At 41.8% G+C, this 22,180-nt stretch overlaps 1 protein-coding gene across 1 annotated transcript in view; it reads right to left on the minus strand.

The window, feature by feature from the left end:
* Nucleotides 1-22,180, minus strand: part of LOC126249094 (armadillo repeat-containing protein 5-like) — a 230,848-nt gene that overhangs the window by 154,661 nt on the left and 54,007 nt on the right. Inside the window, exon 5 of the mRNA XM_049950748.1 lies at nucleotides 1,875-2,019. Coding sequence (XP_049806705.1) covers nucleotides 1,875-2,019 — 145 coding nt within the window. The remainder of the gene's footprint in view (nucleotides 1-1,874; nucleotides 2,020-22,180) is intronic.

Below are 22,180 nucleotides of genomic sequence, written 5' to 3' on the forward strand. Positions count from 1 at the left end.
ACATAAAGCGAAGTTGGACTCGGCTGATGAACCTAGTCCAATAGGAAAAACATACATCTGCCTGTTAACGAAATTTCAAAGGTTACTATAAGCCCTTGTGTGGGCACTTCTGACTTTTAATATGCCACTTTTAGATGGCTGTGGCTGCATCAAATACCAGTAAAAGTTGTGTCTGAACCACCTCGTTTACGACATTGCCAACAATTTAAGCAAATGCGTAGTAGCCATTACCCAATGCTTTGTATAGTGTGTTGCTTGTTTTCTTTTCGTATTTTGAAGTGAGTGAAATGAGTAGTTCTGACACATCGCAAAGTTGATTTACAATTTTCGAAACAATGGGAGGGACTGGTAATCCCTCTGACCATGTGTCAATCCTGCTTTCACAGATACACAGAAAACAGGTGCAGGCTGCTGTCTTACAAGATGGAGGTGGTACTTGTTGCCCAACATCTCTCCTCCCCCTCTGGTGGTCTTACTTTCGGTTTATAGTGCCCATGCTATGCACTACATTGACAGGAAAAACAAATGTCTCAATGTATTTTAACCACACCAAAATGTTTTCCATAATAGGCAAATAGGGTTATTTTTGTTTCGACGTTTACCCTAAGTGCCTAATTGGTTTAACCTGTAGTGACAAGTAAGAGTCGCATGACTAGGAATGCCCACAAAATGTCGAACTTAATATTTAGTAGATTTCGTAATTATCAAATTGGGTGGGTAAAGAAAAATAATGTTAGAGAGAAGCACTCAGCTCACTGGCAGGAAAATGCTTCTCGACAGGAACATCCATTTGTTGAAAGCTTAAAAGCAACCAAAATAAAAAGGTAAAGATCATTTTGGAAAAGATCTGTTGAAAATTTTGCAAACATGAACATTCCAGTTAAAAAGCTCCACAATCACCAATTTTATTAACTGTCAATTTCAAAGCAGTAAAACTTTGTCTTCAGTCACATAGTGTAGTAACCTTTTAAATTTGAACATATAATCATTAAAAAAAAAAATAGATGTGAATTTCGCCAAAATTAGATACTTTAGTGCCGATTCAAATTCAGTCACAAGCTGGTACTGTGGCTACGAGAAATATTGGAATGTATTTGTCTTTATCTACTACTTTGTTTGAGTGCTGTTCCCTGACTAAGTTCAACATAACACTGCTTTCTCTAGTCCCACATGAGAAGGTACTGCTGGGTCTATATGTAAAAAATCTGTCTGCAGCTCAACCACTTATTGTTGGTACAACACTCAGTACACACTTTGATTTTGAACTGGGCTACTCTTTACATATGCTGTAGTTTTGTTTGTGTGTGTGTTTGTCGCTTATAGGTATATTTGTGCTTTATACGTATATACACAACATTTTTACTCAGTATAAAGCTGACAAAACATGTGTTGTTGTAAAATGACAAACAAAACAATGTACTACTCCTGTTACTGGTTGGCTCATATGGGAGAGGGAACCAAACAGTGAGTTCATTGGTCCCATTGAATTATGGAAGGATGGATAAGGAAATTGGCCATGCTCTTTCAAAGGAACCATCCCAGCATTTGCCTGAAATGATTTAGGGAAATCACGGAAAACCTAAATCAGGATGGACGGATGCAGGTACGAACCGTCATCCTCCCGAATATGAGTCCAGTATGCTAACCACTGCACCACCTCGCCCATTCTCCTATTTCTACTGCCACTGCTACAAAGATATATTTTATGAGAACAAATGTACTTTGTCAAGATGTTTCACTGCACTACAGCTATAGCAATAATTAGACAGTCATTAAGCATTCTACACTGGTACTTGTAGTTGCAATGGAAACACAATATTTTCTATCAAAGTTTGTACAAAAGTCTTTATTAAAAAGATACATGTATCACTAACCTCTGAGCATTTGCTATTGGTTCTGTCCCACGATGCAAGGCACTTAAAAGAACAGCAAGTCCTCCAGCATGTCGAATCTTAGCACGGTTTACAGATTCACGAGTCAGAAGGCACAAGGCATTAAAGGCAGTCTGGTAAAGCAGATCTGAAATTATCACAAGAAACTTAATATTTTTTGTGCTCCCATTCAGAAGTCACAGAAAAATTCAATATACACACATCCTCACAGCGATAATGACAGAGCAACATCCTGTCACCAATGAGGTTATTAGGGATGGATCAAAAGCTTGAATAGGGGAAGGATAAGGATGGAAATCAGCCTGTCCTTGAAATCTATCAATGTTTCATCATTTAGGTAATCAAAAGCGAGCATCAACAGATTCTCAAATCCACAACTTCTGCAGATATACCAATCTTGTGGTCACTGGGTGTCCAGAACAGCAGGTTCATGGATCCACTTTATTTCTGAGGCAACCATAACTTCATAACAAACAAAAATTTTGAGAAATCTTCATTTCTTATTTTTCGGCGCAAAAATAAACATGCATTCCATTTGGCTTAGTCTGCGTTGACAACAGTTGATTTTATAAAACTGAAAAGTCAGAATCACTGGCCTAACCAACTCAGCACAGCTACCTACCTTCAGCCAAGGTTGTGTCTTCTATCCCAGTGGCTAGTGACATCATTCCTTTGCCATCAGCCATGCCCTCTGTCTCAGGAATCAAATTAAGTTTTATATAATTTTAAGTTTTCTGATGGCCTATTATAATGAAAAATCAGTGCATCCAAATGACACTTGAAATCCCTCACAAACTGCCAGTTCTCTTCTTGAGTAAATCATATTTATAATGCACAGTTACTATAAATGATTCATTCATTTTCAGGGATCTATATTTTCCAACATATTACATGTACAATTATGAATGATGCATGAATAGAACTGTAAACTCACCAAGTTTGCAATTTGCATTCTACAAATGTTCTGTGAGTACCCCTGTGGTCACATGAAACGTGTTCAAGTGGTAGTCAAGTTCAGTCCATATCTTTGAAGCAAGATCGTGTCAACGATTATCACAACAGCATTGATGCATTCACTGGGCTGTTCCAGTGTTCTTGGCAGCAGGGGTACATAAACACAATCCTTAATGTACCTCCAATGAAGAAGGTTACAAAGTGTTAGATCAGGTGACCTGGTGGGTCAAGGGAACAGCACCACACCACCTTCAGCACTTTGCCATATCTATGGATGCACGAGTCCATCATTTTGGCAGTGAAAAACAATGATGTTCCAATGAAGGGTACCCCGTCATGTTGTACGGTGAAATTCTTGCAATCAGTAGTAGGTTGTGGAAACAACTAAACTGCAACATACCAAACTATGAGACCCGTCACATAATTCTCATAGATGAATAACGGCCCATACAGCTTTGTCTGTGACATTGCACAGACACCATTAACTTCAGTGAATCTTGTTCATGGGGCACAATTACATGAGGATTTCCAGTGCCTCACACTCTCATGCTGGGGTGATTAACCTTTCCAGCAAGATCAAAGATTGCTTCATCACTGAATATCGTCTTGGAGGGGAAATGTTCATCCTCAAGTCCTGCATTGTGATTCAAAATTGAAGGCACCAGCCATAATCTTACAGTTTTAATTGTTGCATGAGCTGCAGACAGTATGATCTGAAATGTCACCATCGCAAAAGGTTCCACACAGTTTGCTATGGTATTTCAAGTTTTTGGCTTGCATGGATCATTGATTTTTTGGACTGTGTATGAAGCTTCCTCTCACCTTCTCTACAGTTACATCTGACACATTTGGTTGGCCAATACTTTTCCATTTACAGAGACAACCATACAATGCAAACTTGGTGAGTTCCTGTTTCTATTCACGTATCAGTCAGATTTGTACATGTAATACTTTGGAAAATTTAGGGCTTTGAAAACAAATGAATTATTTATAATATTTCTATATATTGACTGGGCTGGGTGGAAAAGGGTGGAAGTGCTAAAAACATCATCATCATCATCATCATCATCACCATTACCATTACCGCATCTTCTACACTTTTTAGACCCTGGTTGGCTTTGGTCAGAACACAATCCTCTCATTTTTTTCCTGTCCTTCTACCATGTTTCTCCCTCTGCCCTGTAGCAGTCTTCTCCTCACTTTACCACGCATTCCGTCACTCCAATGATCCATCAATCTCTTGATCTTTTTCTAGGTCTCTTGCCTTCTATTGGCATTTCAGGAGTCTGTCTCAGTATGCTGCCATTGCTCAATCTTTTTAATTTAGTCTCTTTTGCAGTCTCTGGCATGGATTTTTCTTTCAAAATTTCTCTCACCCTCTCATCATTACTCTATCAATTCTACTTCTGCTAGTTTAACTTCACAAAAATCTAACATTTTTTGCCCTTCCTTGTTTTCTTCTTTCTCACCCTCTGATTACCAATACTTCCTCAAACCCTTCTCTTTCCTCAACCAAGTGTGCATGTAAGTCCTCAGTATTACAATCTTCTGTCCAGTAGCTGACTCTGCATTACCTCTTCAAAGTCTTCCTCCTCTTTAGCATACACTTAGAGTATTTCCTTATCCTTCCCTTTCACTCTCACTCTGACCTTCACCATCTTACTGCTTATTCCCTTCACCTTCTCATTCAACCCTCCTCTCATAGCTAGTGCCGCTACCCGTCTTCTATCTTCCTCATTCTCACTCCAGTACAGCGTATACCCACACCTCAATTCCCCACTTCCTTTATCCTCCCACCTGGTTTCTGATGATACTAGAATGCCCAATCTCCTCCCATTCATTAAGTCCATTATATGTTTCACCTACCTTCCATATCAGTGTATGTCTGTCCAATATGCCAAATCTTAGTCCTTGGGAATAGCTAGATGATTGTCAATTATTTACGGTCTTAAAAAATTATTGTATTCTGCAGCACTACCCCCACCAGGTAATCCACCCTTCCATCACAGTAGCATGTCAGTGTGCCTACACCAATGGAAGATTAAGACTGATACAGACTTCGGCAACTGTCCCCACATACCACCAGCAACGACCATACTATTTCATAACATCTCAACACGCACGCCAATTTTGCACAGTAATGACATCACACCATCTGCGGAGCCAAGGGTGCCGGATTCAGTATAGTAATCCACACAGCTTTGTGACTTGCAAGTCAGCAACAGTGCATGAGTGGAGTTCATCATCAATGGAGCCAAGGGTCCAAAGTTCCTTGGCAACTAGCAGTTTATCATCAGTCAATTGGAGCCTGTCGTCACCAGTTCTTGGTCAGAGGGCATCAGCTATCCAGGCAGTGACACTCTGTAGAGAGCTGCTACCAGTCTGAAGTCTGCTGCCCAATAATAAACAGCCCATGTGGAAAGGTACCACCACGTCTTAGCAGCGATGTGGTAACAGACTGTCTCTAGAGAGGTGTTTACTGTAGGAAGTGGCGGTTCATTTATGGCACTTAGTTCTCAGTCTGGGCAGATTCGTGTGTGTTTATTATGAACTGTAACTACATTTTGTGGGTGTTGCAATAAATAAATGTTCATGTACTGGAACAAATTATTTGTGTGTTGCAGTGTTGCAGAACCCATACAACAGGGATGCAGTGATACGGCTTAACGAACCAACGCAACACTCACAGTAAACAGTTGCCGGTCTGGAAACGGAAAGTGCACTCACAGGCAGCCACTGAAGAGAGCATACGTCAGCAGAAACTGAGTGGATCACACCGACATAGCATTTCCAGTTTCGATGATGCACAGACAGTAAATTTCCTTTGTTTTTCTGTTTTACAGTGTTCAAGACAGAGGGCTTGGTGGACTTAGAGATCGTTCTGTTCTGAACCATGGCATTTGCAAATTTTCTTGTTGGAAAATTCTTGTGGGGCATTTTCTTGTTCAAATTTTCTTGTTGAAACATTGTTGTTGGACATTCTTATTGTTGGAACTTTTGGTAATGCCTTATCTTATTATGCTCTCAAGTTGGCCAAGAACAATTAATAACCTGTTGATAATACATTCAAGATGGCACAGAAAGCCGATTTTGTGTTGCCAATAATAAACCTATTTCAGTCCATTAATGCTACTATGGTGTTGGGCATTGCCTAGGAAAAGTTGCTACAATGGTTGGAGGAACGGGAAGTGGATACCACCGGCATTCCACCCATTTGACCAAGTAACGAACAGAGAACCAACTACATAGACAGGCTAGAGCAACAGTTTACAGCCTTATTATCAAATGCTAGGCTCTAGACTATAGTTCAGTGCAGCAAATCTTTCCTGTGAGTTGGAGTATACAGAAGTAAAGGACTAATTAGGATATTTTGAGAACAGGATTCTAGCAGGAGCAGTTGTTGTTGTGGTCTTCAGTCCTGAGACTGGTTTGATGCAGCTCTCCATGCTACTCTATCCTGTGCAAGCTTCTTCATCTCCCAGTACCTACTGCAACCTACATCCTTCTGAATCTGCTTAGTGTATTGATCTCTTGGTCTCCCTCTACGATTTTTACCCTCCACGCTGCCCTCCAATGCTAAATTTGTGATCCCTTGATGCCTCAAAACATGTCCTACCAACCGATCCCTTCTTCTAGTCAAGTTGTGCCACAAACTTCTCTTCTCCCCAATCCTATTCAATACCTCCTCATTAGTTACGTGATCTACCCACCTTATCTTCAGCATTCTTCTGTAGCACCACATTTCGAAAGCTTCTATTCTCTTCTTGTCCAAACTGGTTATCGTCCATGTTTCACTTCCATACATGGCTACACTCCATACAAATACTTTCAGAAACGACTTCCTGACACTTAAATCTATACTCGATGTTAACAAATTTCTCTTCTTCAGAAACGATTTCCTTGCCATTGCCAGTCTACATTTTATATCCTCTCTACTTCGACCATCATCAGTTATTTTACTCCCTAAATAGCAAAACTCCTTTACTACTTTAAGTGTCTCATTTCCTAATCTAATTCCCTCAGCATCACCCGATTTAATTTGACTACATTCCATTATCCTCGTTTTGCTTTTGTTGATGTTCATCTTATATCCTCCTTTCAAGACACTGTCCATTCCGTTCAACTGCTCTTCCAAGTCCTTTGCTGTCTCTGACAGAATTACAATGTCATCGGCGAACCTCAAAGTCTTTACTTCTTCTCCATGAATTTTAATACCTACTTCGAATTTTTCTTTTGTTTCCTTTACTGCTTGCTCAATATACAGATTGAATAACATCGGGGAGAGGCTACAACCCTGTCTCACTCCTTTCCCAACCACTGCTTCCCTTTCATGCCCCTCGACTCTTATAACTGCCATCTGGTTTCTGTACAAATTGTAAATAGCCTTTCGCTCCCTGTATTTTACCCCTGCCACCTTCAGAATTTGAAAGAGAGTATTCCAGTTAACGTTGTCAAAAGCTTTCTCTAAGTCTACAAATGCTAGAAACGTAGGTTTGCCTTTTCTTAATCTTTCTTCTAAGATAAGTCGTAAGGTTAGTATTGCCTCACGTGTTCCAACATTTCTACGGAATCCAAACTGATCTTCCCCGAGGTCCGCTTCTACCAGTTTTTCCATTCGTCTGTAAAGAATTCGCGTTAGTATTTTGCAGCTGTGACTTATTAAACTGATAGTTTGGTAATTTTCACATCTGTCAACACCTGCTTTCTTTGGGATTGGAATTATTATATTCTTCTTGAAGTCTGTGGGTATTTCGCCTGTCTCATACATCTTGCTCACCAGATGGTAGAGTTTTGTCATGACTGGCTCTCCCAAGGCCATCAGTAGTTCTAATGGAATGTTGTCTACTCCCGGGGCCTTGTTTCGACTCAGGTCTTTCAGTGCTCTGTCAAACTCTTCACGCAGTATCTTATCTCCCATTTCATCTTCATCTACATCCTCTTCCATTTCCATAATATTGTCCTCAAGTACATCGCCCTTGTATAAACCCTCTATATACTCCTTCCACCTTTCTGCCTTCCCTTCTTTGCTTAGAACTGGGTTGCCATCTGAGCTCTTGATATTCATACAAGTGGTTCTCTTCTCTCCAAAGGTCTCTTTAATTTTCCTGTAGGCAGTATCTATCTTACCCCTAGTGAGACAAGCCTCTACATCCTTACATTTGTCCTCTAGCCATCCCTGCTTAGCCATTTTGCACTTTCTGTCGATCTCATTTTTGAGACGTTTGTATTCCCTTTTGCCTGCTTCATTTACTGCATTTTTATATTTTCTCCTTTCATCAATTAAATTCAATATTTCTTCTGTTACCCAAGGATTTCTACTAGCCCTCGTCTTTTTACCTACTTGATCCTCTGCTGCCTTCACTACTTCATCCCTCAGAGCTACCCATTCTTCTTCTACTGTATTTCTTTCCCCCATTCCTGTCAGTTGTTCCCTTATGCTCTCCCTGAAACTCTCGACAACCTCTGGTTCTTTCAGTTTATCCAGGTCCCATCTCCTTAAATTCTCACCTTTTTGCAGTTTCTTCAGTTTCAATCTGCAGTTCATAACCAATAGATTGTGGTCAGAATCCACATCTGCCCCTGGAAATGTCTTACAATTTAAAACCTGGTTCCTAAATCTCTGTCTTACCATTATATAATCTATCTGATACCTATTAGTATCTCCAGGATTCTTCCAGGTATACAACCTTCTTTTATGATTCTTGAACCAAGTGTTAGCTATGATTAAGTTATGCTCTGTGCAAAATTCTACAAGGCGGCTTCCTCTTTCATTTCTTCCCCCCAATCCATATTCACCTACTATGTTTCCTTCTCTCCCTTTTCCTACTGACGAATTCCAGTCACCCATGACTATTAAATTTTCGTCTCCCTTCACTACCTGAATAATTTCTTTTATCTCGTCATACATTTCATCAATTTCTTCATCATCTGCAGAGCTAGTTGGCATATAAACTTGTACTACTGTAGTAGGCATGGGCTTTGTGTCTATCTTGGCAACAATAATGCGTTCACTATGCTGTTTGTAGTAGCTAACCCGCACTCCTATTTTTTTATTCATTATTAAACCTACTCCTGCATTACCCCTATTTGATTTTGTATTTATAACCCTGTAATCACCTGACCAAAAGTCTTGTTCCTCCTGCCACCGAACTTCACTAATTCCCACTATATCTAACTTTAACCTATCCATTTCCCTTTTTAAATTTTCTAACCTACCTGCCCGATTAAGGGATCTGACATTCCACGCTCCGATCCGTAGAACGCCAGTTTTCTTTCTCCTGATAACGACATCCTCTTGAGTAGTCCCCGCCCAAAGATCCGAATGGGGGACTATTTTACCTCCGGAATATTTTACCCATGAGGACGCCATCATCATTTAATCATACAGTAAAGCTGCATGCCCTCGGGAAAAATTACGGCTGTAGTTTCCCCTTGCTTTCAGCCGTTCGCAGTACCAGCACAGCAAGGCCGTTTTGGTTAATGTTACAAGGCCAGATCAGTCAGTCATCCAGACTGTTGCCCCTGCAACTACTGCAGGAGCAGTACATCATAAATTTTACAGTACATGTAAGAAACCAGCATAATCAATTAAGCAAAGAGATGACTTGCTACAAAGTCTCACTCAGGATTGTAAATTCAAGACCAAATACCAGGACTGTAATCTTTCTTATGTGAGTACAGTGGTTACGAATATCCTTACTGTTCATACTCCAGATGCAGGACTGTGCAATGATCTTATTCACTTGATTAATCCAACATTGGTGAAGTGTTTTTCAGTTATTCGAGTATCTGATCACACTAAGATAACAGAGCAAGCTCTCAAACATAGAGGAATTGAGGCTTTTCAGACATATTTTCATAGTTGTGGCACATTTTTCAGTCACAACGGTCAACATGATATTAAAACCTGTCATGGATCTAAGGACAGTTCCACACCTCCAAACAGGGTCAAATCAAGTTGTTCCATTAAGTCTGTTTGACATCTGTCTTCTAAAGTGATCATAAGGCAGAAGTTTGTTTACGGAAACGACACCATCAAGTACTCTGCTTTCACCAGTGATGCCCAGTGTATAGTGGATGAGTAAGAATCTGGTATTCACTATTTTCAAAATAAAATTTATAGTATTCTTTCTTAAGGTGACAAAGCAATGTTTCCAGAATGAGACGAGGTACTGGCAGAAGTAAAGCTGTGAGTACCGGGCGTGAGTCGTGCTTCGGTAGCTCAGATGGTAGAGCACTTGCCCGCGAAAGGCAAAGGTCCCGAGTTTGAGTCTCGGTCGGGCACACAGTTTTAATCTGCCAGGAAGTTTCAAAGCAATGTTGTTAGATGTTGAGCTCAATGGTTGCAACATGAAATTTCAACTTGGCACTGGGTCCTAAAGAACTACCATAAATAGTGCTAAATACACAGGGTGAATATAAAGTCTGGGAACACTTTCAATTATTTATTGCACAAGAACTAAACATTGTACAGATGTCATACATATAGCTTTTTGAAGAGAAACTCTGAAAGTATTTTACAAACATTCGTTATGCGAACCATGAGTGACCCAGCAGACATCAATATGGTAACCAAATTCTTGCCATACCTGTCCCAGCATGGCATAGTCGACTGTGTCAGTTGCTTCCTCTATTCTCTCCTGGAGCTCTGCTACATCACATGGTAGAGACGGTACATCCACCAGATCTTTAATGTGTACCCCTCAGATAAAAGTCACACGGAGTGAGATCTGGTGATCGGGGAGGCCATTTCACGAAGCAGCTGTGCCCTTCTGTAGCACGGCCAATCCATTGATGTGGCAGCCCCATGTTCAGGTACCCACAAACTTCACGATGAAAATGGGGTGGAGCCCCATCCTGCTGAAAGATGAACGGAGAGTCCGATTGCATTTGAGGCATCAGTCATTGCTGCAACATGTCGAAGCATCCAGTGACAGGGCTCTCAGTGAAGAAGAATGGCCCGTACAGTTTTTGACATGACAAGGCACAAAAAACATTTACCTTTGGGGAATCACGCTCAAATTAAATGCATTCGTATGGATGCTTTGATCCCAGATTCGACAATTGTGCCTGTTCACTTTCCCATTAGTGTGAAAAGTGGCTTCATTGCCAAAAATTCAGCTATCATCAATGTCATCCCCACCTTCATTCAATTGTTGCAACTGCAAACAAAACTCAAAACGCTTGTCTTTGTCATCATCATTATGCCTCTGCACCTAGCTCCAATTCGAATGGTTTCATTCACAGCTTCTGTAGCAGGACTTTCCACACTGTCACTGGAGCCATTTCTAGTTCACGGGATGCACGACGCACCAATTTCTTTGGACTCCTTACGAATGTCTCCTGTACGTGCTCCACATTTGCTTCACTCACAGTGTGATGTCTGCTTCTCTTTGCCGGGCACAAGCAACTGTCTTAACAAATTCGTTGTGCCAGTGGTAAATGGCCTTCCTTGCTGGTGGCTTCTTGCCATACTTGGTTCTAAACATCTGTTGAACAGCTGTAGCACACTTGTTTTTGTCGAACTCCAACACACAGAAACCTCGCTCCGCACTGGCACTTGCCATGTTTTTGATTAGCGCTGACTATCGGCAAATTACCAAAATATGTTGTGGCGGTATACATGAAAAAAAACTTTCAGGATTTCTCTTCAAAATGGCATATGTATGATATGTGTACAATGTTTGGTTCTTGTGAAATAAATAATTGAAAGTGTTCCCAGACTTCACGTACACCCTGCACTTTTATTGTTGCCCCACAATTATTCAATTTTCACGGCAAGTTAACAAGTTACAGCAACCAGACAATTCACATTAAAGGTTGCCCAGACATGAAGAACAAAAAAGTGCAGGCTCTGCTTCTAGTATCGCAATCATGTACAGCAGCTAACCTCAAGGGATTGGATCTCTTTCATTAGCTGAGCTTCACAGTTCAAGATACAGGTCACAGATGAGAGAATGTGGAGTGCACTGCCATGCTCTTCTTTGCCTGGGCCTGGAGTAATGGAGCTCTGGAGTTGGCTATACCTTGACTACACCAGACCCTTTCTGGGGACAAACTGGCTACATTGTCAGGATGAACAATACAGGAACACCTCAAACAGTCCGGGCTCTGGAACTAATTTTCACTGTGGATAGTCTCCCTACAGCCATTGATGCAGATAACGGCATCCAGTTGACTAGTGAAGAGGTTGAGTCATTTTGCACGACCCATGGGATATAGCACCCTCACAGCTCATCATCTCAACCAGAGCCGAACGGGGTCACTGAATGCTTTGTCCAGACTTTCAAGGAGAAAATGAAGAAGGCTGACTACTCACTAGAGGATGCTTTACTAATGTTTCTTCCTTCTTTGAGTTGCTTGACCCACAAGGACGGATCTCCAGCAGCCATTTTGCGCTGCCAGAAGATGGTGGTGGTGGGTAGTGTTTAACGTCCCGTCGACAACGGGGTCATTAGAGACGGAGCGCAAGCTCGGGTTAGGGAAGGATTGGGAAGGAAATCGGCCGTGCCCTTTCAAAGGAACCATCCCGGCATTTGCCTGAAACGATTTAGGGAAATCACGGAAAACCTAAATCAGGATGGCTGGAGACGGGATTGAACCGTCGTCCTCCCAAATGCGAGTCCAGTGTGCTAACCACTGCGCCACCTCGCTCGGTCTGCCAGAAGAGGATGACCCTTCTGTCCCTCACAGTGCCCTGCAAACAGGGCAATACCCCATCACCAGAGGATTCAAAAAAAGAAAACAGCATTTCGAGATTGATGTCAAGGTCTGATATTAAGAGGTACAGTGTGGAAATAAGGAATTTTATCTGGGGGCAGTGTTTTGTCATTTGGGAAGCACACAAAGGAAACTTGCTCATCAGCCCTGACTGCACTTCAATACATGTCTCCCTTCTAGAAACTTGTTCATCAGCCCTGACTGCAGTTCAATACATATCTCCCTTCTAGAAATTACGATACCACAGAAGGAAAGTTGTTACTCACCATATAGTGGAGATGCTGAGTCGCGATAGGCACAACAAAAACATTCACACAATTATAGCTTTCGGCCATTAAGGCCTTTGTCAGCAGTACGTACACACACACACACACACACACACACACACACACACACACACACACACACACACACACAAACGCAACTTGCACACATGTCTGCAGTCTCCGGCGAGCAGCAGCACCAGTGCATGATGGGAGTGGCGACTGGGTGGGGATAAGGAGGTAGCTGGGGCAGGGAGGGGAGGGATAGTATAGTGGCGGACAGTGAAGTGTTGCAGTTTAGACGGAGGGCAGGAGAGAAGGTGCGGAGGGGGGAGGGGGTAACTAGCGGAAAGGAGAGAAATAAAAAGAAATTAAAAGACTGGGTGTGGCAGTGAAATGGCGGCTGTGTAGTGCTGGAATGGGAACAGGGAGGGGGCTGGATGGGTGAGGACAGTGACTAACGAAGATTGAGGCCAGGAGGGTTATGGGAACTTAGGATGTACTGCATGGAAAGTTCCCAACTGCACAATTCAGAAAAGCTGGTATTGGTGGGAAGGATCCATATGGCACAGGTTGTGAAGCAGTCATTGAGATGAAAGATATCATGTTTGGCAGCGTGTTCAGCAACAGGGTGGTCCACTTGTTTTTTGGTCACAGTTTGTCGGTGGCCGTTCACATGCACAGACAGCTTGTTGGTTGTCATGCCTACATAGAATGCAGCACGGTGGTTGCAGCTTAGCTTGTAAATCACATGACTGGTTTCACAGGTAGCCCTGCCTTTGATGGGATAGGTGATGTTAGTGACCGGACTGGAGAATGTGGTGGTAGGAGGATGTATGGGACAGGTCTTTCATTCTAGGTCTATTACAGGGGTATGAGCCATGAGGTAAGGGATTGGGAGCAGGGGTTGTGTAAGGGTGGACGGGTATATTGTGTACGTTCGGTGGACAGCGGAATACCATGGTAGGAGGGGTGGGAAGGATAGTTGGCAGGACATTTCTCATTTCACGGCACGACAAGAGGTAATCGAAACCCTGGCGGAGAATGTAGTTCAGTTGCTCCAGTCCCAGATGGTACTGAGTTAAGAGGGGAATGCTCCTCTGTGGCCGGACTGTGGGACTTTGGGAGATGGTGGGGGACTGGAAAGATAAGTCACAGGAGACTTGTTTTTGTGCAGAGTGTCAACATGTTGCCTTGACTGCTTGATCACCAGCTCCGTCTCCAATCGAGCACTTATGGGACATCATTGGACAACTACTCCAGCTTCATCCACAAACAGCAATAACCGTTCCTGTATTGACTGACCACGTGTGACAGGCATGGAACTGCATCCCACAAACTGACATCCAACACCTGTACAACGCAACGCATGCACGTTTGCTTGCTTGCATTCAACACTTTGGCAGTTAAATCAGTTATTAACGTACCAGCATTTTACATTTGCAAGGTTCCATATTAGGCCCAGTCTTATTTCTCTTCTTTGTTAATGACTTACCATTAAATATGAGCTCCCCATCAGTTCTGTTCTAAGTTGAAGATCAGGATTCGGAAAAAATTCCCAAATCTGTTACCAGAACCCTCAGTAGCTTAGAAACTTGGTTTCAGCTAAATGAGTTGAATCTAAACACATCTAATACTCACATGATGCAGTTCAAAGCCAACAGTCAAAATATGAGCAGCTTAAGATTGCACACAACAACGAAGATAGAGAAGAGGTTGACTCAGTCAAATTCTTACGTTTAAATGTAGATAAAAATTTGAGCTGGCAGGCATACATTGAATACCTAGCAAACAAACTGAGCAGCTTTGCATTTGCAATGCAAATATTATCAACTGCGACTGACATGGACACACGAAAAGTAGCATACACAAACTACTTCGAATCCATTAATAGGTATGGCATTGTTTTTGGGGGTAACTCAACAAACATAGCGCAGATACTAAAAATACAGAAAAAAATCATTTGAAATATGTGCACTATGAATCACAAAGAACCAGCAGTCTGGTCCCTTTAATCCCCCAAACCAACCAACCACAAAGAACCATATTGACCATTATTTAGAAAACTTAAAATATTAACTCTTCCATCCTTATACATACATGAGATTATTATATTTTTGTACACCAGACACGAATTATTTGAGGGAAACCATTTTGTCCATTCACATGATACTAGAAACAAAGAAAATTTTATGCTCCCCACCCACCACCTCAGACTGTATGCCCAGGGACCTCAATACATTGGAATGAAAATTTGCAATAAATTAAAAGGGAACAAGTTCACTTAAAAGAAAGCTATATGAGGTACTGTCATTGAAGAGTTATTACTCAGTGGATGAATTCATGCAGGACAAACTGGAAATTTGAGCTGGCTACAAAGTGTTACATACTCCAAGAAATATCCTTATAGTATCATAATTTACTGTAGTGCTATTATTTATTAATGTAAAAATAATTGTACCTGTATTATAAATTTTTGCCATGTCTCCTGTACACAAAACAAATGGATAGCAAATGTATGTCACAAGATGAATAAAACACAATTCACACAATTCAACAATTCACAATTCACTAAATCTGTGATACCTCTTATTTCCTCTGGATCAAGATGGACTCTATAGCCATTAACTAGGTTTCCCACACTTTCATTTCTTGGGTGACAAACAGGCATTTTTTTAATTAGGACTGCAAGGCCTGCAATCCAAACACATTTCAGCACGGTTTTCAAATGGCTTAAATGTTCTTTGAATGTCTTTAAAAAATGATAGTGTCATTCAGATAGCAGAGGCACATTTTCCATTTAAGACATCAAAGCAGGGTGTCTATCATAAGCTCAGCAATGGCTGGAGTGTTGCTTAGTCCAAACAGCAGAACTTTCAATTCAGAGAGGCTGTCAGGCATTACTTCTCCCGATCAGCTTTGTCAACTTTGATTTGCAAGTAACCTGCCTGCATCCTCACAGCTGAGAAACACGTAGCTCCTTTCAAGTGGTCCAGGGTGCCAATAATGTGCACCAATGGGTAGACATCTGTTTCCATGATTTTGTCTAGTCATCGGTTGTTGGCACAGAAGCACTATGTGCCCTTTGTCATCTCCACAAGGATCACAAGAGACAGCCAAGTACTCCCTGAAAGTCCAATGAAGTCACCTTGCAGCATCTTCTCCACTTCCTTCGTGTCATTAAACCAGCAACTCTCCATACTAATGCTGGCTAATTGGTGGATGATCCCCACTGTTGTTACAGTCTTTTATCATGGGTCACTGGCTATGACTTTTCTCCACCCCAAATTTGAAAGCATACAAAAATTGGCACACGACAGCTAACACTCACCATGCTGTTCCTCCGTCTGGTCACATTATACGCAGATGGAAAAAAAAATCATAACATCAAAAAATAATTGATACAGAGTAATGAAATTTCAGGAATACATTTGTCTAGCTAACATATTCAACTGATTAACATTGCAAGACATATGTGCATAAGCCACTGCAAATGTAAAATGCTGGTACATTAATAACCGATTTAACTGTCAGAGTGTTGAATGCAAGCATGCAAACGTGCATGCATTGCGTTGTACAGGTGTTGGATGTCAGTTTGTGGGATGCAGTTCCATGCCTGTCACACGTGGTCAGTCAATACAGGAACGGTTATTGCTGTTTGTGGATGAAGCTGGAGTAGTTGTCCAATGATGTCCCATAAGTGCTCGATTGGAGACAGAGCTGGTGATCAAGCAGTGGGGGCAACATGTTGGCACACTGTAGAGCATATTGAGTTACAACAGTGGCATGTGGGTAAGCATTATCCTGTTGGAAAACACCCCCTGGAATGCTGTTCATAAATGGCAGCACAACAGGTCAAGTCACCAGACTGACATACAAATCCACAGTCAGGGTGCATGGGACAACCACGAGTGCTCCTTCTGTCATACAAAATCACCGCAAACCATAATTCAAGGTGTAGGTCCAGTGCATATAACACACAGACAGGTTGGCTGCATGCCCCAGATGCACAACACATGGCTATCACTGGCACCAAGGCAGAACTATCTTTCATCAGAAAACACAACAGAGCTCCTCCTGCTCTCTGATGTGCTCTCGCTTGACACCACTGACATCGCAAATGGCAGTGATTTGGGGTAAGGGGAATGCACACTACAGGGTGTCTGGCTTGGAGCTATCCTTGAAGTAACCAGTTTGTAATGGTTCATTATGTCACTGTGGAGCCAACTGCTGCTCAAATTGCTGCTGCAGATCCATTACAACGCATCAGAGCAACATGCCAAACACAGTGGTCTTCCTTTCAGTAGCACCATGTGGCCATCCAGGGCCCAGTCTTCTTGCGGTCATACATTCTGGTGACCACTGCTGCCAGCGATCATGTACAGTGCCTATATTTCTGCCACGTCTTTTCTGCAATATTGCAGAAGGAATATTACATGACTGTACAAATTCAAGTGATGTGTTAATGATGGCATTTTTGTCACCTTGAAGACATTCTTGACTAACATTAACCCATCACGTCCAGTTTCAAAGGCATAACTAACGCTCATGACCATTGCAGCATGCATTTAAAGTAAACCTGATTTGCTTCCTCATAGTGCTGTTATTAGCACCACTCTTATGCAACTGTCTTGAGTAGACATCACCTTTCAGCTGTAGAAACATGCCTACCAACTTTCGTTTACGTCGCACAACTCCTTCTTGGTGTTGAGATTTTTCCTTCTGTCAGTGTATTAGCACTTCGATAATAGCTTCCTCCACTATGTTATCCGTAGTGGTACACTATGTGATGAAAAGTATCTGGACACCACCAAAAATATATGTTTTTCATATTAGGTGCATTGTGCTGCCACCCACTGCCAGGTACTCCAAATCAGCGACCTCAGTAGTCATTAGACATCATGAGAGAGCAGAATGGGGCGCTCTGTAGAACTCACAGACTTTGAATGTTGTCACGTGATTAGGTGTCACTTGCGTTATGTGTGTGTATGCGAGATTTTCACACTTCTAAACATCTCTAGGTCCACTGTTTCCAATGTCATAGTGAAGTGGAAACGTGAAGGGGCACGTACAGCACAAAAGCGTACAGGCCGATCTCATCTGTTGACTGACAGAGACTGTCAACAGTTGAAGACAGTCGTAATGTGTAATAGACAAGCATCTACCCAGACCATCACACAGGAATTCCAAACTGCATCAGAATCCACTGCAAATACTATGACAGTTAGGCAGGAGGTGAGAAAACTTGTATTTCATGGTCGAGTGGCTGCTCATAAGGCACACATCACGCTGGTAAATGCCAAATGACGCCTCGCTTGGTATAAGTAGCGTAAAAATTGGATAACTGAACAGTGGAAAAACGTTGTGTGGAGTGATGAATCACAGTACACAATGTGGCAATCTGATGGCAGTTTGTGGGTATGGCAAATGCTCAGTGAACGTCAGCGTCTGTAGTGCGTAAAATTCGGAGGCAATGTTGTTATGGTGTAGTCATGTTTTTAATGGAGGGGGCTTGCACCACTTGTTGTTTTGCATGGCACTATCACAGGACAAGTCTACATTGACGTTTTAAGCAGTTTCTTCCTTCCCACCGTTGAAGAGCAATTCGGGGATGGTGATTGCATGTTTCAACATGATTGAGAACCTGTTCATAATGCACAGCCTGTGGCGGAGTGGTTATATGACAATATCATCCCTGCAATGGACTGGCCTGCGCAGAGTCCTGACCTGAATCCTACAGAACACCTCTGGGATGTTTTGGAACACCGACTTCATGACAGGCCTCACCGACCAACATCAATACCTCTCCTCAGTGCAGCACTCCATGAGGAATGGGCTGCCATTCCCCAAGAAACCTTCCAGATTAGATTAGATTACATTTGCTTTCATTCCAATTGATCCGTAGTGAGGAGGTCCTCCAGGATGTGGAACATGTCAGAAAAACAACAATACATGACAAATATTTACAACTAAAACAAATAAGCTAATGTACCATTCCACAGGTCCCAAGTGGAATGATCGTCATTTTTTAATGAACACTATATGAAAGAGTCATTTTACAAATACTAATGCACTGAATTTAAAATAAAAAGGTTTTTTTATTTATTTATAAGGTAATAAACATGTAATACAACTACTATAATACTTATTTACAATGAACACATTGCTGCACTGAAATGGTGCAGAAGTTACATTGTACTTACACACACACACACACACACACACACACACACAAATTTTCAATGAACACATTACTGCACTGAAATTGTGCAGAAGTTATATTGTATTTATATACAAATCAGTTGGTTTTACTGAGAAATTCATCAATGGAGTAGAAGGAGTTGGCCACCAATAAATCCTTTAGGCTTCTCTTAAACTGAATTTCATTGGTTGTTAAGCTTTTTATGGCTGCTGGCAAGTTATTGAAAATGTGTGTTCCTGAATAATGCACACCTTTTTGTACAAGACTAAGTGACTTTAAATCCTTGTGAAGATTATTCTTATTTCTAGTATTGACTCCATGAATTGAGCTGTTGGTTTGAAAAAGTGATATATTTTTAATGACAATTTTCATTAAGGAATAAATATATTGGGAAGCAGTAGTTAGTATCCCTAGTTCCCTAAACAGGCTTCTGCAGGATGTTCTTGAGTTCACACCACATATAACTCTTACTGCACGTTTTTGTGCCTGGAAAACTTTAGCTTGGCTTGATGAATTACCCCCAAAAAATAATCCCATACGACATTATGGAATGAAAGTAAGCATAGTATGCCAGCTTTTTCATTTTTATATCCCCTATGTCTGACAAAATTCGCATTGCAAACAGAGATTTGTTAAGACGCTTCAGCAGTTCTGTGGTGTGCTCCTCCAAGTTGAATTTATTATCAAGCTGTAATCCCAAGAATTTAACACTGTCCACTTCTTCTATCTTCTTGTCATCATATGTTAGACATACACTCATGGGACACCCCTTACAAGTTCTGAACTGCATGTAGTGTGTTTTTTCAAAGTTTAGTGACAAAGAATTGGCTAGGAACCAGTGATTAATGTCCACAAATATTTTATTGGCTGATCTTTCTAAGACTACACTTGATTTGCTATTTATAGCAATGTTTGTATCATCGGCAAACAAAACGAACTTGGCATCAGCACCTGAGTGAATGTATGCCTGTGAGAGTGGAAGCTGTCATCAAGGCTAGGGGTGGGCCAACACCATACTGAATTCCAGCATTATGAACTTGTAAGTCATTTTCAGCCAGGTGTCCAGATACATTTGATCACATAGTGTAGCAGAGCAGGATTCTTTGTTGCTGGCACTGACCTATGCATTCTGCACTTGTTCGGCTGTCCCTACACAGCACATACCTTTAGGGATTAGTTGCAACAGTCTTCCTTCACTATCTTCACGTGATTGTCACTTTTGTCAGCATGAGTAGCGTTTTGCAATCAGCAAAAGCTTCACAGTTTAATTGAACATCGAGACTGACGACTGGAACTTGTCTCACTGATGATGATGGGATAACAATGTCTTCAACAGCAAACAACTGCCGCGAGCAATCTTTGTTATGTGTGCTTGTTGGAATAGCTTTGTCAATATGGAGTTCTGATCTATGGCTCACTGTGATGCCTGCAAGAAGTCCCATCTGAGAATAACATTATGACAACAACATTCTATCAAAATGTCAAATTCAATGGCTGTGTTCTGACACTGATTCTTATTCTTGCAAATATGCTCCTATCAGTTGAATGTATTCTCCATTTGCGACCTTCAGTGCAATCACTTTTGTATCATGGAACATGGTCTTCATACTGAAAAAGAGGCCTCCGAGTTGACAAGCATAGGTACAAAGAAGGGAATTGCTAATAAACCATGTGTAACAGAAGAAATACTTCAGCTGATTGATAAAAGAAGGAAGTACAAAATTTTTCATGGAAATTCAGGAACACAGAAGTACAAGACGCTGAAGAATTAAATAAATAGGAAGTGCAGGGAAGCTAAGACAAAAAGACTGCATGAAAAATGTGAAGAAACTGAGGGAAAATAAATGACTGTCGGAAAGACTGATTCAGCATATAGGAAAGTCAAAATAACCTTCAATGACATTAATAGCAAGGGTGATAAGATTAAGAGTGCAATGGGAATTCCACTGTTAAAAGCAGAGAAGAGAATGAATAGGTGGAAAGAGTACAATGAAGGCCTCTGTAAGAGAAGATTTGTCAGATGTGATACAAGAAGAAACAGGAATCGATTTATAAGAGCTAGGGAATCCAGTATTAGAATTGGAATTTAATAGAGATTTGGAGGATTTAAGATTAAATAAGGCAGAAGAGATAGATGACATTCCATCAGAATTACTAAAATCACTGGGGAAAGTGACAGCAAAACAACTATTCACGTTGGTGTGTAGAATGTATGGGTCTGGCAACATACTATCCGACTTTCAGAAAAGTATCATCCACACAATTTCAAAGACTGCAAGAGCTGACAAGTGTGAGAAATACTGCACAATCGGCTTAACAGCTCTTGCATTCAAGTTGGTGACAAGAATAATACACTCCTGGAAATTGAAATAAGAACACCGTGAATTCATTGTCCCAGGAAGGGGAAACTTTATTGACACATTCCTGGGGTCAGATACATCACATGATCACACTGACAGAACCACAGGCACATAGACACAGGCAACAGAGCATGCACAATGTCGGCACTAGTACAGTGTATATCCACCTTTCGCAGCAATGCAGGCTGCTATTCTCCCATGGAGACGATCGTAGAGATGCTGGATGTAGTCCTGTGGAACGGCTTGCCATGCCATTTCCACCTGGCGCCTCAGTTGGACCAGCGTTCGTGCTGGACGTGCAGACCGCGTGAGACGACGCTTCATCCAGTCCCAAACATGCTCAATGGGGGACAGATCTGGAGATCTTGCTGGCCAGGGTAGTTGACTTACACCTTCTAGAGCACGTTGGGTGGCACGGGATACATGCGGACGTGCATTGTCCTGTTGGAACAGCAAGTTCCCTTGCCGGTCTAGGAATGGTAGAACGATGGGTTCGATGACGGTTTGGATGTACCGTGCACTATTCAGTGTCCCCTCGACGATCACCAGTGGTGTACGGCCAGTGTAGGAGATCGCTCCCCACACCATGATGCCGGGTGTTGGCCCTGTGTGCCTCGGTCGTATGCAGTCCTGATTGTGGCGCTCACCTGCACGGCGCCAAACACGCATATGACCATCATTGGCACCAAGGCAGAAGCAACTCTCATCGCTGAAGACGACACGTCTCCATTCGTCCCTCCATTCACGCCTGTCGCGACACCACTGGAGGCGGGCTGCACGATGTTGGGG

This window comes from Schistocerca nitens, chromosome 1, assembly GCF_023898315.1.
Source record: "Schistocerca nitens isolate TAMUIC-IGC-003100 chromosome 1, iqSchNite1.1, whole genome shotgun sequence".
In the NCBI taxonomy this organism is placed as follows: Eukaryota; Metazoa; Arthropoda; class Insecta; order Orthoptera; family Acrididae; genus Schistocerca; species Schistocerca nitens.